The following is a 12,784-nucleotide window of genomic DNA, read 5'->3' on the forward strand; positions in this document are numbered from 1 at the left end:
CCAATTTGGAACCAATCTGTTGTTCCATGTCCGGTTCTAACTGTTTCTTCCTGACCTGCACACAGATTTCTCAAGAGGCAGGTAAGGTGGTCTGGTATTCCCATCTCTTAGAAGGATTTTCCACAGTTTATTGTGATCCACACAGTCAAAGGATTTGGCGTAGTCAATAAAGCAGAAGTAGATGTTTTTCTGGAACTCTCTTGCTCTTTTGATGATCCAATGGATGTTGGCAAATTGGTCTCTGGTTCCTCTGCCTTTTCTAAATCCAGCTGGAACGTCTGAAAGTTCATGGTTCACATATTGTTGAAGCCTGGCTTGGAGAATTTTGAGCATTACTTTGCTAGTGTGTGAGATGTGTGCAATTGTGTGGTAGTTTGAACATTCTTTGGCATTGCCTTTCTTTGGAGTTGGAAAAACTGACCTTTCCAGTCTTGTGTCCACTGCTGAGTTTTCCAAATATGCTGGCATATTGAGTGCAGCACTTTAACAATACTTACCAAAATGTAAAATGCACATTCTCTATGATCCAGAAATGCATCGCTTCTAGTAATCCATCCTACAGAAATTCAATACCAGTACATTAAAAGTATATGCATTATAATCCTTGCAGCATTCTGATAATTTTAAAAATTGAATGCAAAGTGGATGTTCATTGAAAGGAAAAGAAGCAAAGCCTAACACAATAATGCAGTGGAACACTTTCTAGCCATGGGAAAGAATAAGATAGGCTTAGAAAGACTTTCATGCTGTTGTGTTTAATGGATAAAGGATAAATCAGTGTACATGATAGGATCATGTTTTTGCAGAGAAAGCCTGCAAAATTGGAGCCTTCATACATTACTGTTGGGAAAAAAAATTTGAAGCAGCTTTGTGGAAGATAATTCATCAGTTCCTCAAACAATTGTTCACCAAACAATCCTGCTCCTAGGTAAATACCCAAGAGAATTGAAAATTTATATGCATACAGAAACTTACAAATAAATGTTCAGAGCAACCTTTTTCATCACATCCAAAGAGTGGAAACAATCCAAATGTCATTCAGTTGACAACTGGTTGAAATGTGGTTTATCCATACAATGGAATAGTATTCATCCATAAGGAGGCATGAAGTACTGACCCATGCTGCAACATGGATGAACCCTGCAAATATTGTGCTGAATGAAAGTATCCAGACACAAAAAGAATCACATATTATATGACTCAACTCACATGAAATTTCTAGAATAGGCAAACCATAGAGACAGAAAGTAGACCAGTGGTTGCCAAGAGATGGAGGGAACTAGGGAGTAAGATTGACTGCTGGCAAACAAGCATGAATTTCTCTTGGGGGTGATGGAAATGTTCTGAATTGGATAGTAACGGTGGTGTACAACACTGAATATGCCAAAACCCACTGAACTCTACAGTTTAAAGTGGTAAATTTTATTTAACATGAATTATTTCAATCTAAAATAATAATAATCATGCATTACTGATATTTATACATTAATTTTAACCATTTAGCTATTTTTATTTATTTTTGGCTGCAGTGAATCATTGTTGCTGAGTGCGGGCTTTCTGTAGTTGTGGCAAGTGGGGACTATTCGTTGCAGTACACAGGCCTCTCATTGCAGTGGCTTCTCTTGTTGCAGAGCACAGGCTCTAGGACACGACGGCTTCAGTTGTTGTGGTGCCTTGGGCTCATTAGTTGCGGGATTCGGGCTCAGTAATTGTGGTACATGGGTTTAGTGGCTCTGCGGCATATGGAATTTCTTCTTGGACCAGGGATTGAACCTGGGTCCCCTGCATCGGCGGGTGGATTCTTAACCACTGGACCACTAGGGAAGTCCCAAAGATAATTTTTGATAAAATTTAAAATACCACTTTAAAAAACACATTATCTTTTAAGATCCCTAACTCCAAAATTACTTGTATCTGTCCTTGGTGGAACTGAGGGGCTCAGATGACCCCTAAGTCAACAACTTAGGAAAAGATTCATTGGAAAAGATTCTGATTCTGGGAAAGAGCCTGATGCTGAGATGGTTGAATAGCATCACCCATTCAAATGGACATGAGTTTGAGCAAACTCCAAGAGACAGTGAAGGACAGGGAAGCCTGGTGTGCTGCAGTCTATAGGGTCACAAAGAGTTGGACGTGACTTAGCAATCGAATGCCACCACCACCTTCCTCTAGCCTACTGAGGTGTCTCAGTTTCTTTGCGCAAAATAAGGAACAGAGAAGCACCATTTCTGCCTTAAGACGCGTGTACAGAGGTGCAGATATAGGTGAGTTCCTTTACAACCATTTCAAACGTATGTTTTCCTCTGCTTTTAATAGCCGATAGCTGGAATTCTTCAATGCTGGGTAGGTATCAGAAGCACCTGGAGACCAGGTAAATAATGCAGATTCCTGAGTCCTCCATCCAGAGGCTCTGATTCCCTGAATCTGGGTTTTCCCAAAAATCTGCAATGCTGCAAAGCATGTCAGTAGACCATGCTTTGAGTAGGACTGTCATACATAATCCTTTACTTTTCCTTGTGCTAAAGAAAGGGGAGGTGTTTGTTTATAAATCTTTATGTAAGGCATTACATATTATTAGTGTTTGAATAATTTAGAGCTGTATTTCTCAGTCCAAATTGTACTGTGGACCAGAAAGCTAAAGTTGCTCTGTTAGAATTGAAGTGGGGAACCCCTAGAATGCAACTCTGAGAAGCTTGGGGTTTGGCACCATTCTCCTTTCTGTGCCCAAGGCCCACCAGGCCCAGACCAGGAGCACCTCTGAAAACTTGAGTAAATGTATTAATAATCGACAAAACATGGAATGATTTTTTTTGGTAGGTGCCTGATATCCCTTTTATTTCTAGTTTGCTGAGTTTATATCATGAATTGTTGTTGAGTTTTGTCAGATGCTCTTCTGTATTTGTCAAAAAGGATCATATAGTTTCATCTTACTATGGTCACTTAAATTGATTGAGTTTCAAATTTTAAACCAACTTCATACTTTTGGGATAAACACTAGGTCATAATGTATTAACCTTTTAAAATATATTGATGGATTTGATTTGCTAATATTTGGTTAAGGATTTTTATGTCTGTTTTCACGAGAAATATTGGTCTATTGGTCTATAGTTTCCTTTTACTGTAATTTTTGTCTGGTTTTGGTATCAAGGTTATGTTGGTCTCATAAAACAATTTGAGAACTATTCCATCCTGTATTTCAGATAGTTTGTATAAGATCAGTGTTATTTCTTCCTTCTGTTTGACAGAATGCACTAGAAAAATCTAGTTCTGAAGTTTTCTTTGTAGAATAGTTTCTTAGTATTTTTAGAATTGATAAAAGTTTCTGTAATAAAGGAAGGATTATGTCATATCATTTCATGTCAGTTCTAGTAGGCTGAATTTTTAAAGAAGCCTTTCTATTTCATATAATTTGTTGAATTGGTTAGAATTGATCATATTCTTTGTTGTTCTTTTAAAGTTCGTAAGACCTGTAGCAATAACCACTCTTTCATACCTGCTATTGACAATTTGTGTTTTCTCCTTTTGTTCTCAGTCTAGCTAGAGTTTTCAGTTCAGTTCAGTTCATTTGCTCATTTATGTCCCACTCTTTGCGACCCCATGGACTGCTGTACTCCAGGCTTCCCTGTCTACCACCAGTTCTCAGAACTTGCTGAAACTCATGTCCATCAAGTTGGTGATGCCATCCAACCATCTCATCCTTTATTGTCCCCTTCTCCTCCAATCTTTCCCGGCATCAGAGTCTTTGCCAATGAGTTTGTTCTTTGCATCAGGTGGCCAAAGTATTGGAGTTTCAGCTCCAGCATCAGTCCTTCCAATGTATATTCAGGGCTGATTTCCTTTAGGGTTGACTGGTTGGATCTCCTTGCAGTCCAAGAAACTCTCAAGAGTCTTCTCCAACACCACAGTTCAAAAACATCAATTCTTTAGTGCTCAGCTTTCTTTATGATACAACTCTCACATCTGTACATGACTACTGGAATAACCATAGCTTTGACTATATGGACCTTTGTTGACAAAGTAATGTCTCTGCTTTTTAATATGCTGTCTAGGTTTGTCTTAATATGTTGTCTAGGTTAACTTTCCTTCCAAGGAGTAAGCGTCTTTTAATTTCATGGCTGCAGTCACCATCTTGAGTGATTTTGAAGCCAAGAAAATAAAATGTCACTTTTCATTGTTCCCCCTTCTACTTGCCATGAAGTGATGGGTCCAGGTGCCATGATCTTAGTTTTTTGAATGTGGAATTTTAAACCAGCTCTTTCCCTCTCCTCTTTGACTGTCATCAAGAGACTCTTAAGTTCCTCATCACTATCTGCCATTAGAGTGGTGTCATCTGCATATCTGAGGTTATATTTCTCCTGGCAATCTTGATTCCAGCTTGAACTTCATCCAGTCAGCCATTTCACATTATATGCCCTGCATGTAAGTTAAATAAGTAGGGTAACAATATACAGCCTTGACATACTCCTTTCCCAATTTGGAACCAGTCCATTGTTCCATGTCCAGTTCTAACTGTCGCTTCTTGACCTGCATATAGATTTCTCAGGAGGTAGGTAAGGTGGTCTGATATTCCCATCTCTTTAAGAATGTTCCACAGTTGGTAGTGATCTACACAGTCAAAGGATTTGGCATAGTCAGTAAAGCAGAAGTAGATGTTTTTCTGGAATTCTCTTGCTTTTTCTATGTTTTAGTACCTCTTTTAAAACTTTTTCCAAATTACCAACTTGGGCTTTGTATGACAGGAAGTGTGCTTAACAAACTCCCATCCCAAAATAACTCCACTTCAACTTGTCAGGAAACTGTAAACTTCTTATAGATAGAAACTGTTATGTTCACACCCTAAAATCCAACATCTATCATAGTGCCTTGTGTCTGTCACTGATCATTATGGGCTGTTGTATTGAGTCAGATAAACTCTTCTTTAAAATGTAAGCACTCAATTTCTAAATGTCAAAAAAAATAAGACCATGAGACATGATTAAAAGCAGAACGGGTTGACCAGTTTAAGTAAAGGGCTCTTAAAATCCAGAAGGAAAACAATATTATCTCAAGTAGAAAAATAAATAAAATCCATAACTACTTTAAAAATAAGAACCAAAAGTGGACAGTAAACATGCAAAACTATATGTATCCCCGCTATATATTAAAAGAATACAAAACAAAACAACCATCTTAATAATTTCAGTTATCTTCACTTTGGTGTTTCAAGAGGCAAATTGACTTACCTACCTAAAATAGGATAAATTTTGAGACTCCCTCCCTTCCTTATTAGTCCTCCTATCCCAAACTGGAAAATGGGAAACTATTCCTCCAGCTCTTCTCCTCAAAATACAAGGACATAGAATCTGGGTTCTAATGTTGGCCTTCCTTGCTGTTTCCCGGCTTTGTAACATTGAGAAGGTTGTTTTACCAGTCTGAGCTGGTTTCCTCTTCTGTAAAGTGGAAATGGTCCCATCTTGTGAGAGAGTGCTGCGGGATGGAGGGAGCAGATGAGTGCTGCGAGTCAGCACAGTGCCTGGCACGGAGCGGGTGCCGAGAGCTCTTACAGTATACTGTTCCGGGCAGCCGCTTCATCCAAGTCCCCCAGCCCTCTCTGAGGCCCTGCCACCTCCGCTGCCTCTCTCAGGGAAACGTCCAGCTCCTCAACCACTTTCTTCTGTCTCCTTGGCTTTCTAGTCTCACTGTTTCTAAAATCTCACTAACACAGAGGACTGAGTCAACTTGCCTGTATGTTTTCCTAGCCACTCACCTTCTATTGGACACAGGTTATTTCCACTTGCTCATAAGATATTCTATAAACCAAACTCCTGGATGATGAAGCGTTCTGCTTTGGGAGTTAATCCTGTGTTAGTGGGGATCTGATCTCCCAGATTCTCAATATTCATTGAAGTCTTGAGATTATTACATAATTCAGTTCAGTTCAGTCACTCAGTCGTGTCCGACTCTTTGCGACTCCATGAAATGCATCACGCCAGGCCTCCTTGTCCATCACCAACTCCCAGAGTTTACTCAAACTCATGTCCATCGAGTCAGTGATGCCATCCAGCCATCTCATCCTCTGTCGTCCCCTTCTCCTCCTGCCCCCAATCCCTCCCAGCATCAGGGTCTTTTCCAATGAGTCAACTCTTCACATGAGGTGGCCAAAGTATTGGAGTTTCAGCTTCAGCATCAGTCCTTCCAATGAACACCCAGGACTGATCTCCTTTAGGATGGACTGGCTGGCTCTCCTTGCAGTCCAAGGGACTCTCAAGAGTCTTCTCCAACACCACAGTTCAAAAGCATCAATTTTTTGGCGCTCAGCTTTCTTCACAGTCCAACTCTCACATCCATACAGGACCACTGGAAAAACCATAGCCTTGACCAGATGGACCTTTGTCGGCAAAGTAATGTCTCTGCTTTTTAATGTGCTACCCAGGTTGGTCACAACTTTCCTTCCAAGGAGTAAGCATCTTTTAATTTCATGGCTGCAATCACCATCTGCAGTGATTTTGGAGCCCCCCCAAAAAAAAGTCTGACACTGTTTCCACTGTCTCCCCATCTATTTCCCATGAAGTGATGGGACCAGATGCCATGATCTTAGTTTTCATAAGTAGATTTACATGAAACAGATGTTTGTTTCGTTTGTGTCTTCTCTTTTTTGACTGGTTCCAGGAGACCGCAAGTGTCCTGAAACAATCCTGCTGTCAGGATTTCTGTGCTTTCTGGGAGTGAGGAAGGAAAGGAAGGAGCAGAGGAAGAAAGGAAGGGAGGGACAGAGGGAGAGGAGACAGGAAGGCAAGTAGGATTGGTAAGTGCTTACTAGGTATTTGCTGAATAAATGAAGGAATGACTCTGGGATCATTAGCCCTGCTTTGTAGATAAGGACCTAAGGTTCATAAAGGTTAAAAAGCTTGTCCAAGAACACAATATTGAGCCCTACATTTGATCTCAAGTGTTTCTCCAATATTTTGGCCACCTGATGTGAAGAGCTGACTCATTTGAAAAGACCCTGGTGTTGGGAAAGATTGAAGGCAGGAGGAGAAGGGGATGACAGAGGATGAAATGGTTAGATGGCATCACCAACTCAATGGACATGAGTTTGGGTGGACTCCAGGAGTTGGTGATGGACTGGGAGGCCTGGCGTGCTGTGGTTCATGGGGTCGCAAAGAGTCGGACACGACTGAGTGACTGAACTGAACTGAATTTTGATATCCAGTTCCACTGTCTTTCTATTACACCTCCTGGGACACTGGACTACCTTAGTGCTACTCAAAAGTTCCTAATTTCATTATAAAGTTCACCAACCAGTGGCTGGACCATGGATCACATCTTTTTGTACCTCGGGTCCTGTTGCTCTCTAGCCTAACCACATGGCTTTGAACTCCATGTCTCTGTCACTTCAGATGCTCTCAGCGTCTAGATGGAGCCCTCAGACATCCCAGAGTCCACCACGTCTTATGAGTATGACCCTCAGAGCTTTCTGTGTGAGAAGAGGACCTTCGTCTTCGCCACGGTCAGCACCACCGTCCTCTACTGCCTGGTGTTCTTTCTCAGCATGGCGGGCAACAGCCTGGTGCTGTGGGTCTTGGTGAAGTACGAGAGCCTGGAGTCCCTCACCAACGTCTTCATCCTCAACCTGTGCCTCTCAGACCTGGTGTTCTCCTGCTTGCTGCCCGTGTGGATCTCGGGGTACCACTGGGGCTGGGTGCTGGGAGATGTCCTGTGCAAGCTCCTCAACATGGTCTTCTCCATCAGCCTCTACAGCAGCATCTCCTTCCTAACCATCATGACCATCCATCGCTACCTGTCGGTGGTGAGTCCCATCTCGTCCCTGCGCGTCCACACCCTCCAGCGCCGTGTGCTGGTGACCGCTGCCGTGTGGGCGGCCAGCATCCTGTCCTCCGTCCCCGACGCCATCTCCCACAAGGTGTTCCCTTCGGGCTGTGACTATGCCGAACTCGAGTGGTTCCTCGCCTCCGTCTACCAGCACAACGTCATCTTCCTGCTGTCCGTGGGGGTCATCCTGTTCTGCTACGTGGAGATCCTCAGGACCCTGTTCCGCTCGCGGTCCAAGCGGCGCCACCGGACCGTGAGGCTCATCTTCACCATCGTGGCGGCATACTTCCTCAGCTGGGCTCCCTACAACCTGATCCTGTTCCTGCAGACACTGTTGAAACTGGGGGTCATTCAGAGCTGCGAGGTCAGCCAGCAGCTGGATTACGCCCTGCTCATCTGCCGCAACATTGCCTTCTCCCACTGCTGCTTCAACCCAGTGCTCTACGTCTTCGTCGGGGTCAAGTTCCGCAGGCACCTCAAAAGTCTGCTCCGGCGCTTCTGGCTCTGCCGGCAGCAGGCGCCCAGCCTTCCTCCGTCACCTCACCCCCCAGGTGCCTTCACCTACGAGGGCATCTCCTTCTATTGAAGGGGAGTTTGGTGGGGCAGGAAGGAGGGAGAGGGCATGCGGCTGGGAAACGCTACAGCTGCGGCTGAGGGATGACAGCGGTACGTTACACCAGGGGGTCCTATGGGCCCCCTCTTCTGTGGAGAAGTTCCCCACCTGGAAATCTTACATTGCCATCCAGAAAAATGCTGCTTAGATTCTGAGGAACTCTTTTCTCCTTTATTCCTTCATTCAGACACGGATTTCTCATCTTTGCTCAGGTCAGGGTACTCTCAAATATGAAAGGCTTCCGGGAAAGGAGCATCCTTCAGGACTTGACGAGGGTCTGGAGTTCAGTTGTGCAGCTCTAGGCTGCTGGCGAGACGGTGTTCCCTCCCTGACTGTAGGACTGTCCCCCAGTGTTGGAGGTGGTGGCTCCGGATGGGACTGTCTGTAGAAGTGATCACACCTGCAAACAAGCACAGTCAGAGTGAAATCTGGATTCTGAATTCCCACAGCTGGACCGGAGATGTGCTCTGTACCATAGTTCCAGTTTCTAGCACATGAAGTGGCACTTGAATATTTAGTCTGTAAATCTTTTATTGAAAGAATGAATGCAGTAAGTGCCACCTTCTGCAGGCATTTACGTGGAAGCTATAAAAATGAATGAGATGCAGATGCTAACCTCCAGGTGCCAACAGTTGAGCTCTGAGGGCCCAGATAACTAAACACCCACTTTGCTGAAGGCATCCAGGGTGAAGATTCCTCCAACACCTCCTCCTCTCCAAGTGGATATTGAGCTGACGTTTCTGATTCATCACGTTCCACCTAAAGTGTTCTCCTGCTCCTGGTTGATGCTGCCAGCTTTCCCCACGAGCTGGGTTATCTTGGAGCCCTGCGTTTCCTTTCCTCTACACCCACGGCCAAGTCCTGTTGATGTTACCTTCCCAGTATCTCTCACATGCCTGTTGCTTCCTCCCCAAACAGCCTCATATCCTCAGCATCTTCCTGCTGCTCATTTCTTTCCCCTCCAGTGTCCTCTGCATTGATATCACGGCACTTCAAAACCCTCACGTTATGTTCAAATAAAGCCCAAATACCATAGGCTTTATCTGCATGTAAATAAAGGCCCCTTCAATCTGGTGTCAACTAACTTTTCCATTCTTTCTAATTTTTGTTGTTGTTCAGTTGCTAAGTTGTGTCCAACTCTTTGCAACCCCACGGATTACAGCACGCCAGGCTTCCCCCTCCTTCACTACCTCTTGGAATTTGTTCAGACTCAGGTTCATTGAGTCAGTGATGCCATCCAACCATCTCATCCTCTGTCACCCCTTTCTCCTTCTGTCCTCAGTCTTTCCCAGCATCAGGGTCTTTCCCAATGAGTCAGCTCTTTGCATCACGTGGTCAGAGTATCGGAGCTTCAGCTTCAGCATCAGTCCTTCCAGTGAATATTCAGGGTTGATTTCTTTTAGGATTGACTGGTTTGATTTCCTTGCAGTCCAAGGGACTCTCAAGAGTCTTCTCCAGAACCACAGTTCAAAACCATCAATTCTTTGGCCCTCAGTCTTCTTTATGTTCCAACTCTCACATCTGATTTTGATCCAACATAAATCTTCACCCCCAAGCAGCCTAGAACCCAACCACAAAAGACCACACTGGTCCTTTTCCAGACACCCTTCTCCCAGTCTCCTCTGGTCCTTTGTCATGCTGGGCCTTCTACTCCTTAACCTGCAGCCCCTAGCTGAAGCACCAGCACCTTCAGGAAGGCACCCACAACCTGTACATTAGGAGAACAGTCTCTCTGGTGCCCAGGCACTCTGCTTGTCCCCTCTGAAATAGCATTTGTCATCTTCCTGTGTCTTGTAGTTGCACCCGTGGATGTCTGATCTCCCTGCCCCATCACACTGCAAACTCCCGGATGGCAGGAACCTGGCCCTGCACCTGCCAAGCAGGGCCCTGGTGTCCTGTCACTGTACTGGGTGTGGGGAAAGAGTGACAGCTGCCGTCCGCCTTCTGACGTGCTTCGGGGCGGCTGGGACCCTGTGACACATTCCACCTCGTTTGCCCCAGCCTGCTTCTTTATCAGTACTAACTTTTCTTTGCTAGTCTCCACTCTCAGAGCACACTGCTTATCTCTCTCTGTGGCAGTGGCTTACCTTGCCCATCCTTTTTATTTAGTGGTACACTGCCTGTTTCTTACAATAACCCAGAGCTTCACATCAAAGGACGTAGATGAAAACCACCCTCTAAGCTTTCCCCTACCCCACAGACCTGATCCCAACCTGTGAGCCTGATTCACTCTGGAGTAGGGCGTTTGGAAAAGCTCCCTAGGTGATTCTGACATGCACCCCAGTCAAGAACATTTGGCTCCAACTCCTTGAAAATGGGAATACCAGAGACTTCCACCGTCCCCTGAGCAAGACTTTGCACCCAGCAGGCATTCAACACATGCTTGTTGAATCTGCCTGCCAATGCAAGAGACACGGGTTTGATCCCTGGGTCAGAAAGATCTCATGGGGAAGGAAATGACTACCCACTCCAGTATTCTTGCCTGGGAAATCCCATGGACAGAGGAGCCTGGCGGGCTACAGTCCACGGGGTCGCAAAGAGTCAGACACGACATAGCAACTAAACAACAGTATAGCCCTCATCTAGAGCCTAGAGAGTTTATACAGCATTTTCCCCTCAAGTTCCTGCTGCAGTTTCAGTGATCTCTTTGCCACTGGGCAACCAGTCTTGAAGGAGTTTGACCTGACTGGGGAATACTGAGGGTCTAGTTTTTAGAATTAGGCCTGTAGCATCTGTTGGGGAGGGCTGGCTGGTGCAGGTGTAAAGGGATAAAACTCCTGCGGACTTGCTAATCAATTGGCGGGGCCATCACTCACCATGGAAGAAAGGAAGAGCAGAAGGAAGGAGACAGATAGCTATGGGGGCAAAGCTAAGCCTATGAGCTTCTGGTCAGGCCCATCATCCCGCACTCCTTCAAGCTGGTGTTATTAAAACTGTATTCAAATTCTGTTCCGAGGGCGGACTGAGCCCAGGGAGCAGAAGGGCAGAGGCCTCCATCACCCACCTACTTCGCCAAACCAGAGCTGGTTTTGAGCCCACTCTTCTTAGAAGGCAGGTTTGGGGATCTTGTATCACTGCTGAGCACAGCCTTTGAGAACCTTACTCCATGGTCTCCTCAGCCCATCCCATTCCTTCATATCCCAAGATACTCCTCTAAGTATTCCTTTCAACACATACAGCCATATCCCTGGGAGCACTTCATCAGTACAATCATGTTTGTCTCTTTGCATTTCTAGTGATGTTTTGGACCCTCCAGTAGACTAGGGTAATCTTTAATCCAGAGTCTCCTCCAAATCTAGCTCCTAGAGAATCCAAGGGAAGAGGCACACAGAGAGAGAGAGAGAGAGAGAGAGAGAGAGAAATGAATGGTAAGACAGAGGGGCATCCATCCTATCAGAAAGGGAACCTGGGTTGGACTGCTGAAGGAAGCATCCCACAAGCTGCAACCCAGTGACCACACTCCACATTCACTGACCACACTCTTCATGGACAACAACCTCCTCCTTTCCCCTCCCTCTACCACTGAAACCACAATTGAACCTCAGCTGGGCCACTGTAGGCCTGTCCCTTCTTATCCAGTCAAATAAAAGATGCCCTGGACCCAGGGCTGCAGACCTCCTGGATTCCTGGAGCATTAAAAACCCACAACAGCTCCAAGGGTAGAAACTCCTCACAGCATTTCCACCTCCTCCCTCTCTTGGACAAAATCAGCAAGAGAGAAACCGTGCTGATCTCTAAATAGGAACATGCCTCAAGCCCAGTGCAGCCCCAGACCTCAGATGACCCCAGGTGACCCCAGCCAGAGTGGAGGTTCCTTGAGGGCATGGACCCCATTGTGCATGTCTAGAACCTCCCTCAGTGCCTGGCAGTGTTTGCGGTTGGTTAAGTGGATAGGAGATCATCTTTTTAGCTTTTTTCCACATTTGTTTCTTCTTCCTGCACTTGCTTACATCTTCCACTCAACAACAGGCACCACCCAATGGGCTTCCCATGAACTCTTCTCTTGGGCTCACCAGCCCAGACAGTGCCTGGTTTGTTGAATGCATGGCTTTCATTTGTGAAACTTGCCTGTGACAGGACAAATATGAATTACTCTTAAAAATCATCTCATAAAATATAGAAACCATCACTGTATCATATATGCAAATAAAAGATTAGCATGTACTGACTTACCTTGGGCTGTTTATGTTCCCCTCATTCCTACCCAAGATCATTATTTAAGATTATTTTATTATTTATTTACTTGACTGTGCTGGATCTTATTGTGGTACTCAGGGTCTTCAGTCTTCATTGCAGCAATCAGAATCTTTAGTTACAGCACACAAACTCTTAGTTGTGGCATGTGGGATCTAGTTCCCT

General features: G+C 45.0%; 1 protein-coding gene across 3 annotated transcripts; it reads left to right on the plus strand.

Moving 5' to 3' along the window:
* Positions 1 to 2,112: 2,112 nt before the first annotated feature.
* XCR1 (X-C motif chemokine receptor 1) lies at positions 2,113 to 12,597 on the plus strand. Of its 3 annotated transcripts, none has more exons than XM_061128815.1 (2): positions 2,113 to 2,264; positions 7,380 to 12,597. In XM_061128815.1, the coding sequence occupies exon 2, from the start codon at positions 7,397 to 7,399 to the stop codon at positions 8,396 to 8,398; it is 1,002 nt and encodes a 333-aa protein (XP_060984798.1). In that variant the 5' UTR covers positions 2,113 to 2,264; positions 7,380 to 7,396; the 3' UTR covers positions 8,399 to 12,597. The 3 variants fall into 3 exon arrangements, with proteins under 3 accessions (XP_060984798.1, XP_060984800.1, XP_060984799.1); XM_061128817.1 differs by having other exon boundaries at positions 2,264 to 2,371; XM_061128816.1 differs by lacking the exon at positions 2,113 to 2,264 and adding an exon at positions 2,275 to 2,343.
* The last annotated feature ends 187 nt before the right edge of the window (positions 12,598 to 12,784 follow it).

Source organism: Dama dama, chromosome 24 (genome assembly GCF_033118175.1).
Source record: "Dama dama isolate Ldn47 chromosome 24, ASM3311817v1, whole genome shotgun sequence".
Taxonomy (NCBI): domain Eukaryota; kingdom Metazoa; phylum Chordata; class Mammalia; order Artiodactyla; family Cervidae; genus Dama; species Dama dama.